This window comes from Ambystoma mexicanum, chromosome 2q (assembly GCF_040938575.1).
Source record: "Ambystoma mexicanum isolate Mex_15411 chromosome 2q, UKY_AmexF1_1, whole genome shotgun sequence".
NCBI classification, from domain to species: domain Eukaryota; kingdom Metazoa; phylum Chordata; class Amphibia; order Caudata; family Ambystomatidae; genus Ambystoma; species Ambystoma mexicanum.
In genome coordinates this window covers 517,692,665-517,705,201 of record NC_090924.1, presented here as the reverse complement: position 1 = coordinate 517,705,201, position 12,537 = coordinate 517,692,665, and the positions used below count along the sequence as shown (strand labels likewise).

Here is a 12,537-nt window from a genome sequence, read left to right as displayed (position 1 = left end):
GTAGACCGGACAGGATGTCCATAGACACGTCCCTTGATCCCAAGGGCATAGGAGCTACAAGAGCCGGGGAGGTGTGGGCGTGTGTGTGTTGAGAGCCCAGAAAGCATGCCCACTGGGACAGGTGAAACTGGAGAAGGTTGAGCAGGACCTTGCTTCGGCACAGCCGGTGGCGGCATGTCTGCAAGGGAAGGCACAGCATCTTCGTCGTTGGATAATACTTCCTCAGTGCCTCCATATCAGATTCAACACCCTGCTGTAACAGGTGTTCAGGAGGAGCTATGGTCAGACAGGCGACTGCAGGCAGTGCACATGGAGCCAGTGAAAACAGTTGCCGAGTATGAGTAGCCTTGGGAGGCAAAACAATGCTGACAGGACATCCCTGTCCACAGAAACTCCCTTTGGAAAAGAGGAAACCAAGGGCCTCTGAGCAGGCATTGTGGACGAAGAAGATGCGCTTGGTGTCGAGATGATGAGGTAGCTGGCGTAGTGTGTTTAGACGCACACTGTAATTCGGTCTTCAACAATTTGACTATAGACAAGGTGGTCAATGGAGTAATCGACGAGATGACAGGTGTTGCAGTCGTCAACGAAGAGGACTTGGACTGACCATGAGCCGTTGATGAGGATGGCGTAGACAGAGGCACAACAGTGATGGATGGAAATCGCTTCTCTGAAGAGTGCTTTCATGATGAAGTTGCTGATGAAGGTGTTCTTTGTACCATCGATATACACGTACTTAAGACAAGTCGAGAAGGCCTTAAACAGGCTTTTCATTTCCATGTGCCATTATGTCCACGGACTCCTGAAGGCCTCAAAATGGGATGGAAAAAAATGCAGCAACCCCAGTGGTGATGGAATGGGCCAAACGTTCACACCAGCCGGCAGGAAGCGATGCAGCACCAAACCATATAACAGTATGTCAAAAAATATTAAAAAATAGGCAAAATCGAATATCTGAAGAGAGATTTATCGAGGACTCCCAGCACTTAAAGTAAAGTAAGAAAATCTGAAGATGGCCACCAGGGGTGGGGTGCTAAGGGGACCTCCCAATTGGCTGTGGTCAGTGTGACGATACACGAGAACTTGCCACTTCTCCCCAGAGGATAGCCCTTACCTGGAAGGCTAGAGAGGTGAGGCTGCTACCCAATAATCCCCTTAGGGATGATAAGAAGCAGGAGGACCTCACAGGGAGATACTCCTCTTCTGGGGTCAGGAACTTCCATTCTGTTCAGGAACCCCCTTACTCTTGCATCCCTGAAACTTCAAGACCTCAATTTATCAGCTCATATGAAAGCACTACTGTTATGTACTTTAATTATTCAACCTATATGTATTCGAGGTTGAGCACAGTAAAATCAATAAAAATCCAGGGTGCTTACAAGTCGTTCCTGGCGATATTGAAATGAGAAAAAGCACTTGAGGAAGCATATGGAGTGTTCACCCACTAAGTACTGAGACAAGGGCCCTCATTACGGGGTTGCCGGCAAAACCCACCAGTAAGTGGTGGGTTACAGGCAACCCTATAACAGTTTCCACCGCCTGACTTCCGGGTGCCACCGGGATATCATAGCAGGCAGCGGAAATGGTAAATCCCCATTTCCGTGGAGTCCCCCAACATTGCCAACAGTGCTTCAGTGAAAACACTGCTGGTAGGGGCCTGAACTCCCAAGCAGGTCCCCTGCCGGCAGATTCACAGTTTGGCGTTCCGGAAACCCTTGTTTCGGGACAGCCATACACGTAATGAGGCCCAAGGAGGCCACTAGGAAGAATAAAGATGGGCCAAAGGAAACAGGGGAAAGGAATGTGACCTTATGCTGGGGACGACCCAGCCTATTTGTATAAAAAGAGATGAAGGACTACCTAAATGAAAAGCACCAGGTGTGCAGCTTGAATGCCCGGCAGATCAGAAATTGGCGAGAAGAATGAACGCTGAGGAAGCTGACGAGTACCGCGGAGGACGCCAGGGGTAAACCGAGGAAGTCACCTGCAGCCCGACTGAGTGAGGGCTTACCAGGAAGACTGAAGTTGGAAACAGTTGTGTGACCTTGTAGAGGAACATATTGGAACAGCAGGAGAAGAGTTGCATGTGAGACCCTCTGTTTTGTCCCTTTACCGCATTGAGTGTTAGCTGAGTGCATACCATCTCTCAAACCATATCGAATGTATCCACACGTTGAGAGAGTGGACGGATGTCTTCAAGCACCAATGGATATTATGGAATGCTGAGTGGCCTCTGAGAAAAGCAGAGTGATGTCATGAAGAAGATATACGAAAATATGCTGAAATGATCTAAGAATCGTTAAGTATGATGATGTAACTGAAGCGACAAGAGAAACATGTTTGAAAGTGTAAAGTAATCATGTATGCAAAAAGAAGATGAAGTAAATTGTGGAATATGTGTAAATACGCAGCAATGTATGGTAGATGAGACAAATAGAAGCTTGCTATAGAGGAATATATAACGTGGCAAGGACAGCCATGATTGGAAAATGGACGCCGGCTCGTGTGAAGATTCATTCTCATTACCTCAGAAACAGACCAGCGTGAAGAGTCATGAGGTGGGTATGTGGGGGGGGGGGGGTGTGTGTGTGTGTGTGTGTGTGTGTGTGTGTGTGTGTGTGGGGGCGTGTGTGTGTGGGGGCGTGTGTGTGTGGGGGGGGCGTGTGTGTGGGGGGGGTGTGTGTGTGGGGGGGGTGTGTGTGTGTGTGTGGGTGTGTGTGTGGGGGCGTGTGTGTGGGGGCGTGTGTGTGTGTGTGGGGGTGTGTGTGTGTGTGGGGGTGTGTGTGTGTGTGTGTGGGGGCGTGTGTGTGGGGGCGTGTGTGTGTGGGGGCGTGTGTGTGTGGGGGCGTGTGTGTGTGGGGGCGTGTGTGTGCGGGGGGGCGTGTGTGGGGGCATGTGTGTGTGTGGGGGGGCGTGTTTTTGGGGGCGTGTGTGTGTGTGTGGGGGCGTGTGTGTGGGGGCGTGTGTGTGTTTGTGGGGGCGTGTGTGTGGGGGCGTGTGCGCGTGTGTGTGTGCGCGACAGCCTATGTTTGTCAGTGTACCCTGCTTTATTAAAATAAGAATAAAGTATTACTTTGATTCTGTTATTGGGTCTGAGATCTTTCATTGGTAATTCCATCTAGCACAAGAGACGCTTCAAGGTGCTAGAGCACAACCTTGTGGAGGTGGACTAGCTGGTCCAAGAACGGCGCCGCACTGGTGAACTGCAGAGCGGCCTGTGGAGTCGCCACGGGATGCGAGAGCGAGGAAATCAGGAAAGGAGACTGGAATGGTGATCCACTGTCCCTGGAGGAACTGGTGACATGTCCCGCTACAAACGCAGGTAACGGGGAAAACTAGAGATGCAATAAAGGAGTAGATCCACCCAAGAGCAGCATCCAAAGCCATCTCCCTCGTCCCAGTAGTCAAGCCAAAGCTACGAAAAGGGGAGAGCGTCCGGGGGCGGGTAATGTCCCTTGTCTCAGTGATAAATACAGAAATATTCTAAGTCTGGTAAACCACAGGAGTAATCGCCCTCATCTCCAACTACCAACAAAGCGCTTTGTGTGAATAAGAATAAGAAGGATCTCTCTTGTATCAGTGGGGGCGGTGAATGTAAAGCCAATGTGAGAAGCTATGGTAGTGATCTCCCTCCTCAGAGAGACTGGGATAATAGAAACATATCAAATACACTGGGAGCGATTCCCTTCACCGTGAGTGTGTTATAAGAGAGAAAGACATAAGAAGCAATCAGATTGGCCTCCCTACCTTAAGAATCACCACTAAGTCAGAAAGAAGATCACATAAAGACTGGTCTGTCTAGTCCTAATGACCCTCTGAATCTCAGTGCTTGTTTGAGAGACATTCAATTTCAAAAAGGCAGAGTAACTAAGCCTCCTCATTGAGGGAGAAACCAGGAAAAGGAGGAGTTTAAGTTCACCCTAAAAGGAGTTTGAAAGGAGCTTGAAAAATATTGTTTGATCTTCAAGAGCGACTACGTTGTACTAGGAGAATGGAGTCATTCTCCTGGTTGTTAAATCAGACACTAAAGCAACAGAACACAGAGTCAAGCCTGAAAGGAAGTTCAAGACCAGAAGAATGAATTACCAACAGTATTAGGGACTCATCACAGCTGAAACTTGATCAACCAGGAGATGGAGTCATTCTCCAGGCTCTTCAATTGCACCATTTTCTAGTTAATTGTTCCATGTTTGTGGTGCACTATCTCAGCAGGAGGGAGTCATCATCCTGACCTTTCTTTCTTAGTTATTTCTTTCGTTTAGTGGTAGGGACAGAAAAGGATTTTTGGGACAGATTACTTATTTTGGTTGGACATTCACCCTGACGATGAGCACCCAATTATCTGTACTTTAGGTATGGATTTCCCTTTAGAGCCAGGGAAAGTTAAGTGTTGTTTTTGTTATTTAAAATAAACGTCTTTAGCCAAAATGCCACCTTTGTGTGCAACTCCTGCTTCTGACGTACCATGCAGTATGACCCACAATGAGTACTAGAGCACTAAAGTGACAGTTTAAAAATGTAAAGCTGCATCAGTGTTACTGAGGGTTCCCAGCATGACGATGTAAATCCATGAAATATCCAATCCTGTAGAAAAGGGGATAAAAGTATAGTACAATCAGCACTGCAGATAAGGGGTGTATCTGCCACGTTTACTCCCTAAAAATAGGCAAATACTCCCAAAAAAATAAAAACAGGGAGTAAAAATACTCTCAACAAAAAATAAGAAAAAGACATGTAGAATCTGGGGCCCCTGCTTTCACCCTCACAGCTCCATGGATATGCTTGGATACATTGTGCATGTTGCATCACAGGAAGAAACTACCATTATAACTACCTGATAAGATGAAGTAAACCTGTTTTTTAAAAAAAAAATGTTCATGAATATTTATGTGCAAAGAAATAATTATTACACAAACATTTCAGTTAAAAAATGACAACGCTTATAATATCCCTAATTAATCATCTTACTCCCAACTTTTGGGAAGTAAATATTATCTGGAGAACGGAGTACAATACATCCTATGGGCTAGGGAGTGACTTCCCAATCATTTCCTAGTGAATACGTCGGCAAGATGGGAGGATGGGCCAGGTTTGTGGAGAAAAAGCAGGACAACAAGGCAGGGATATCGCTAGCAATTTTGGGAAGACTCCTACACTGGGTTAAATGATGTATGCAAGTCCGCTTTCTTTTGTTCAATTGCTCTATTGGTTCACAAGAAAACACAGTAATTGGTGACTCAAAACAGCTGAAGACTTGGGATACACTGGTCACATTTGCACATTGCTAGTAACTAATAAATCACACAAAAACTCAAATACAACACTCCATGATGGACATCTATTTTGCTGCAGGTATTGTCCTGTGAAGATTGTAGATGGCAACATGGAAATTCTAATAAATAAAGAAAAGCGGGGATGAAATGCAAATTGGTCGCCTTATTGTGGAAATGAACAGCTAGAAGAATTTCTAGCAAAGTAACCCTTGCCCCAGGCCTGGTGCAAAAATTGTTTCTAGGTAAAAAACAGTTGGATCCAGCTCAATCTCCAATCTCTCGCCAGGAGAATTAAGTGAGGCTGCAGTCAAAGCGAGATACAGAAACGTATTCAATGGCAATCAAGCACCCATCGAGATCATCTGCACCGAAGAAGCTTCTAGGCCCCATCAGGTTTACTGCGTTCAGGCTTGGTTGCGCAAATACAAAGCTATGAAAAACAAACAATATACTCACTGGGGCGAGGGAGCAGAAAATCATATGGTGTTAAAGTAACAATGTAAATGAATGCCGGCTTTCAGCAGTAGAGTAACCTGAATTCCGCAAATCTGAGTTCTTTAATAATTTTTGTGAAATGTTCCCAAACACTTAACTAGGAAGACCACTGGCAATTAAAACCCCTCATGCGCTCAGAATGCTCCAGAGCGAGATCTTAACCACAGCCAGCGGGGACAGTAGGATGTGGCCTTGTCCATCTTGTGCAACAGGAGGTGCAACGGGAGGTACAATGGTGATGAGGAACCCAGAGATAAAGGAAAAAAATTACTGCATAGGATTGAAGGTTATGTAGCTTCATGAATCCTCTTGGTGCTTTCTGGATGTATTTGGAACTACAAATACATTGGGATGTTTTTGCCTCCAATACATACTAACGAAGCCTAACTAAAGGGCTTTCAACATTCACCACTCCGAGTACACACATCTCACCCCTAACCCCTACCCAGATCTCTCCCAGGGTTCAGTGACTGATGGGCAAATAAGTGTTACATTGAATCCCTGGCCCAGGCGGTCTCCCTAGGCTCCCCAGCAGGGGAAAAGGTGGACCTTGTGAGGGCATTGGATATGTAATATTTAATAAAAAGTACATTTAAAAGGTCTGTGGACGTTTCCTGTACTGCCAACCAAAGAGGCCACATAGGAAATGCGGCTCACAGAAGCCCACCAACACAGAAGAGGAGGGCACAGAAGGTGCAAGCAGGTGAGTGGGTAAACTGTTCGGGCATGGGGCCGGGTAGGAGATTAACTTAATTTAAAGAGTCAGGGATGGGTACACAGCAGGACTGGGTAACCCAAGGAGGCAGAGTTCGGGTGAGTGGGACAAACAGTGGATGACAAGGAAGAAGTGTGGTGGGTGAGAAGGGAGTGAAACTCCGAGGCTTAAATACCCTGCTGAAAAGGGGTTCAATGCCTATTTGTAGGCCGATTAAGTCCGCTCTGAGAAAGCAAAGAAAAAAAAAAGATAGCCTTTTTTATGATCAACCCAACTCGAACCTAGTACGTGAAAGAACTAGGAAGTCGGGAATATAATTGGAAACAACCTGGAGGTAAAAGTGTTGGTAGTGTTGAGCAACAGGGGGTTGGTGGTACTATGTAGGAGTGTGACTTGTCCTTTCATGAACTATGAGCAGATACTAAACTAGATGGATATGTGTAGTGTTGATGGCATTCTATGACAAACACCAGGAGAACAAGGGGTGATATGGCCATGAGTAGCCAGGCCTGGAAGTATACATTGGTCAGAAACCATAACCCTCATGCTTTGCGCCCTGCTTGGACCCAAACACAGGTTTGTAAGACTGTACTGTGAGGGGGCACAGGGCTATCGAGATACACAATCTATGCATATATGTAATGAACAGAAAATGGACGACAAATACATAGCCACAAAAGTCTTACTGCCAGTGCCGGAACCTGCCAGAAATTGTCAAGCAGGCTCAGTCTCAACAGTTGGAAGAATTCTTTAAAAAAAATGAGCGGTTATATCCACGTCACCTTAGTCTGACAGAACGTATGCCTGATCTCACTTGTTTAAACTGTTGGCCAAATGTCTTGCTAATGGGGATTTCAGGCCATAATTGCTCTATACCTACTGCATGGTTGTGCGTGGCCCTTCAGCACATGACATGTCCTTTCCCGTCAACCCAGTCCATGTCCTTTCCCCTCAACCCAGTCCCCTACCTCCAGTGGGGTCGATTGTAATTTCCTTCTGATCAAAGCATCTTTTGCACGAGTTCTGCAGTTTACTCAGTCAAGGACTTCCTTCATACGGACTTCAACTGGTTATCCACGAGGGGTTGAGGCAACTGCTAGATTCCTCCCCTCAATAGTAAGAAAGGTTCAGTCTCCCCCACCCCCCGCCCCACTGCCCCAGTGCAAGTATGTGGCATGAGTGTGTACATTCAGAACCTGCCACATGATTCATCTCCTTCATAAGGAAATACCAAATGCTAACTGAATAGATCTTTTCATGAAGCGGTTCATGCGCTCCCCTCAACCAGACCCTTACTTTGCCAGATGCTACAGTGCTGTGCAGCGACTGCAGATAGTGATCTATAAAAATGTCTCCACATCTTAAGAGAAAATGGTATGCCATTTTCTGATACCATCTATTCAGGAATGCCTATCTAATCTAAGATTGTTGTGAGAAATGTAATTACTTTATAATTCATTATAACAAGTATGTGGACTTTCACCTACTCCAGGGTTTCAAAAGGGCCTACGATGTCCAGGGATACTTTCATGCACACAGCATTGGTAATTTAGACTGCTTGCAAGGGAAGAGTGGATGGTTTCTTTGATTTGCCACTCCACTTGCACGATTGGCAGTCACACACCAGATCAACACCCTTCAACATGCCTGGCCAGCAGCACTTCTGTTGGATCCGCTGCTTGGTCATCCTTCTTACGAGGTGTCATTTGTTTGCCAACACCATGACTTTTGACCGTAGGCATATTTGAGGCATAAGCCGATCTTACATCATGATGCAGAAGCGACAGTCTGATCTCAGAGAAGGCTTGGGCATTCCCTGGGAAGTCTTGCTTCATGGCCTCTCATCCTTCCTTGGGACCAGAGTTTAACTTACTGACGTCACAGTAATTATTACTGCTTCCATCCCCTCCAATTTTCTGATGCATAGGAGGATGGCTGCTACCATGGAATCCTAGGGATCTTCACGTGGTGCATTGTTGGGTTGATCTTATTTCACTCAGTACATAGGTCACCTTGGCAATGTATGTCACAATTTCTACCATCAAATCAGCAAATTCTTCGAGACAAAGTGGAGATGTCCTTTGTACCAAACAAGTGAATTAATGCTTTATCGTCCATTCTGACAGTCACCAGAAGGCCCCAGATCAAGGTCTTAAAATGTCTTCAACACTTATGTAGTGCTGGGGCTTCTCCATTTACTGCAGAGTAGTTCCAGTCCACGAAAGGCGCAGGAAGCAAACTGAATGGCGCCTCTTGGCCTTCTTTTATCTGAATTAGCATGCCGCCAAAGCCTTTGCCACTTGTGTCTAGGGTGATTATGGTGTGGGAGGTTTTCAATATTTTCGGCGTAGGTGCCTAGTTGATATCAAACCTTACTCGGACAAGAAACCTACCAGACAAACCTTTTTTTATTTTAGCCATTGCCTCATGTATATTGTTTTTGCTGCGATGTCCTAATATATGCATGAATTAACAACGTTAGATTTGTGAGTCATCAAAAAAAGCGCTTTAAAAGCTAATTTAAGTCTATGTGGCTCCTTGAGCCGCACTCTACTTTTCGATAGTTCCCAGCCAAGGGTCACAGTAATATCTCCTCCTTGGGTACCACTGTCCCTTCCAGGCTTTTATGTGCCGGGAGTGACATATAGTAAGTAGCCTTTTCCAAAAAAAAGAGAATGTAAACAGATCAGCTGGCTATGCAGTTATTTCTGCTGGAGAAGAATGCGCTCAGATCTCGGGTTCCTTGTATTGAAACCTTATATACACACTCAAGAATACAGTAGGTGACAAAGTCAGCGCAGTCGCCAGTCACCCGCGCCATCCTCAGACTCAGGTTTCCATGCGACACCCAGACTAAAGTTGCAGATATTCTATCCGGAGGGAAACATTAGGATTGAGGAAAGGTAGGATCAAACTTTCTCCTGATAAAAGTCTGTGGTGTTTAGTAAGACGGGGCAGTTAACAGCCTGAAAGATTCTAAAAGATTAGAGGGGTCGTTACAGGACAATAGACTTTCCAAATCTGGCCCCATCTGCCATGGCCCCATGAGAGATACATAGGGGATCACTTTAAGGAGTGAATCACTAGCATAAACACGTGTGTATAAGGGGTCATCTCTGTGCAAAGTTGATTGTTTTAGGGAGGGGGTGTTCTTAAGGCAGGGTGGTTCCTGGTTTATTTGCATGCCTTAAGCACACCCAGTCCCCAAAACAATCAGAAATGCCGTACGCCATGGCAGAGGGAATACACATGAATCCCTACGGATTCCACAATCTCTTCCCTTATGAAAATTCAATCTAGGTGGGGTTACAGGGGTATTTGCGGCACTAAGCCGCTTACGGGGTGGAAGGGGATTAAACACTCTGCCCCAGTTCTCTGTGGCAAATGTACGAGTATCGTACAGATTCACGGGCAGATAGCATGCTTAGTCCAGCACATTATGATACGTCCCCGCCCTCCACGAGCATCAACATTTTCCCGATGTAGTGAATGCGAACTTACTTGGTGCATTCTCCTTTTTCTCCCTGTACACCTGGCACGTGAAGGCATAACGCAAAGTAATGGCAGCAAACAACATCTCAATGCATATGATGAAGTTCTGGTATCCAGCCGCCACCGTCCCAGCACCAACAAGGTTTCCATTGATTATCTGGACTTCAGGTATCACGCCACACCTCTCAAGGATGGCCAGCAGCATCCCTGCATGGATAAGCACACACAGAAAATAAGGAAGAGTCAATAGGGCCAGAGAAGGAGTCAGTAAATAACAATGACATGTGAGCTTGTAGAGTGTGCCTGGCTAGTGGCTACAGCACAAATTAGTTGGCTAACAACTTAAATTTCACTGGTGCTGTGAGAAATAGGGGCTACCGATACCACACTACAGACGGTTGATAGATACATCACAGTTACTGGAGTGAAGCGTGTAATAAAGCATACTTGCCAACCCTACTGATTTAGGCAGTAGGCTACGGCCTTTTAAGCAGTCCTACCGCCTACAGATTTGGGTGACAGACCCCACTGTTTTTTACAGGGGCAGATCATTTATGTGACTCTAAGGCAGTTAATCTGTCCGGTGGGCGGGTAAGTGATACATTTGAGTGATGGGCTCAGATCAATCCACTGACCTGACAGCTACATGACTCTGCCCTGCACTCTTGCCAGGAAAGACCTTAGGTTAACCACCAGTGAAGACAAATGGCAGAGTGTATCACCATCACACACCATCTGAATATCAGACTGAGGAGGGTATCAGTCTCCATGTTGTTCGGTGTTCAACCTGCACTGCAGGAATAAATATGTACTGCCTGGGATGCTGCTACGAGCAGTGGCAAATGCTGCCGGCCAGCTCTGTGTGATTATTTCTGAGAAGTTAGGTAATTGAATACGGTGTTAACTTACCACTCACAATTATACATTTGAGCATCTTTCCATGTTGTGCTGTTTGATGGGTTGTGCATTTTGGAATGCTCCAGTGGTGGCAACAATGTATGTTGTGTAATTTCCTGTGATGTACTTGTTATGCTAAGTATTATTTTTGAAACTTGAGAACAATTCTACATCTTTTTGGTCACAGAATGTTGGCAAGTATGATAAAATGATGAAGGACTTCGATAATAGGTTTAAATAATTACTAGTCTGTGCACGCCAAACTACTTGCTATGCTCAAAATAACTTCTGTTGAAGCTTGTGTGTCATATTGGATTTTCTCTCACTTCCTAAACATCTCATCATTCGGGTTCTCCCAATTTTGAGAATGTGCCAAATACAATACTCTGGATCTCTTCGATGAGCCACATTGTCTGAATATGTACCCCATGCAAGGCTATGGGAGGACAACCATATACGCAGTTTTCTGTGCCCTGGGTTTCAGCTTACTGCAAATAAACTTATGTTTTTCACATGATTCAGTTTTCAGTGGTACCCAACCACAACCAACATTACCTCAACTTCTATTTCCTCTTCGAAATGTTCTCTCAGGTATTGCATTTGGTTAAAACAGGCATCTCCCCAATTTCGATGAGAAATTGCAAGGTACACATTCTAGAATATTTTTGCCCTTTTCAAGTGCTGAAGCCCAGTCTATTTCCAAAGCAAGAATCAAGTAAAAAGCACACGTCACCAGTACTGTTACAGCTTATTTTAACAACGTATCCTACCCTACACGCAGCTGACATGTTGCTCGTCTAAAACCTTAATGGATCTAGAACATATGGGTTTTACATGGACAGCAGAATACATTATTTCTTAATGAATTAGGGGATGTTTTGAGGTTATCTTTTGGCTGCATACCAGCCGACCATGCCATTACTCCTGAAAAACGGCATTCTCCATCAACTGGCTCCAAAACATCACTGCATTCTGTCCATCTCCATAATGCCTTAGCAGCGGCCCACAGTGACTCACTTTCCAACCCAATGGAAACTGGTGAATCCCTGTTCAATTACAAAAGAAGCAAGGGACCCCAAATCTACCAAGGCACCAAGACCAACCTCCACTACTTGTGCTGTATTTGGCATTTCGTGTTCTATAACGCAAGCCGAGGTAGGAAGCAATGGAGTACTATGCACATTGTGGAGGGTAATATGAGGTAAGGGGGTAGCTGGGGTGGAGGGAGCAATTTTGGCGTGTTATATTCCAGCCACAGGGTCGGGGTGTGAAGCAGAAAAAGCAAAGTAACACAGGTGGCCCCTCGCATCGACTCAGAAACTTGCATTCTGTTTCGGAAGTGAACCACCAACGTGCAGTGCCTAGCAGCAGTGCACAGCATATGGCGCGGATTATCCAAAGGGGAACACGTAGAGGCCAGACTATAGAAAACGCACAGTGCTGTTGCCTGACGTTAAGACCATGCACTCCAGGCACGTGTGCCTCTCTTGCTTCAACAGCATGCATTTACTAGGCGTTTAGTGCGAGACTACCTGCATATCGAGCAATACACTTAAGTGACCAGTAGATCTCCAACTCGTTACCAATTTCTTCCTCTCAATCTTACCCCTCTCTCGTTACTGAGCCTAAAAATAAAATTTCGCCTTTGCAGATTCCTACAAGGGG

General features: G+C 45.6%; 1 protein-coding gene across 2 annotated transcripts in view; it reads right to left on the bottom strand.

Annotated features, from left to right (window-relative positions):
* The window catches only part of TMEM184A (transmembrane protein 184A), a 426,102-nt gene that overhangs the window by 37,332 nt on the left and 376,233 nt on the right, over positions 1-12,537 (bottom strand). For both annotated transcript variants that reach the window (XM_069647636.1, XM_069647637.1), the window contains exon 8: positions 9,985-10,182. In XM_069647636.1, the coding sequence (XP_069503737.1) occupies positions 9,985-10,182 (198 nt within the window). The remainder of the gene's footprint in view (positions 1-9,984; positions 10,183-12,537) is intronic.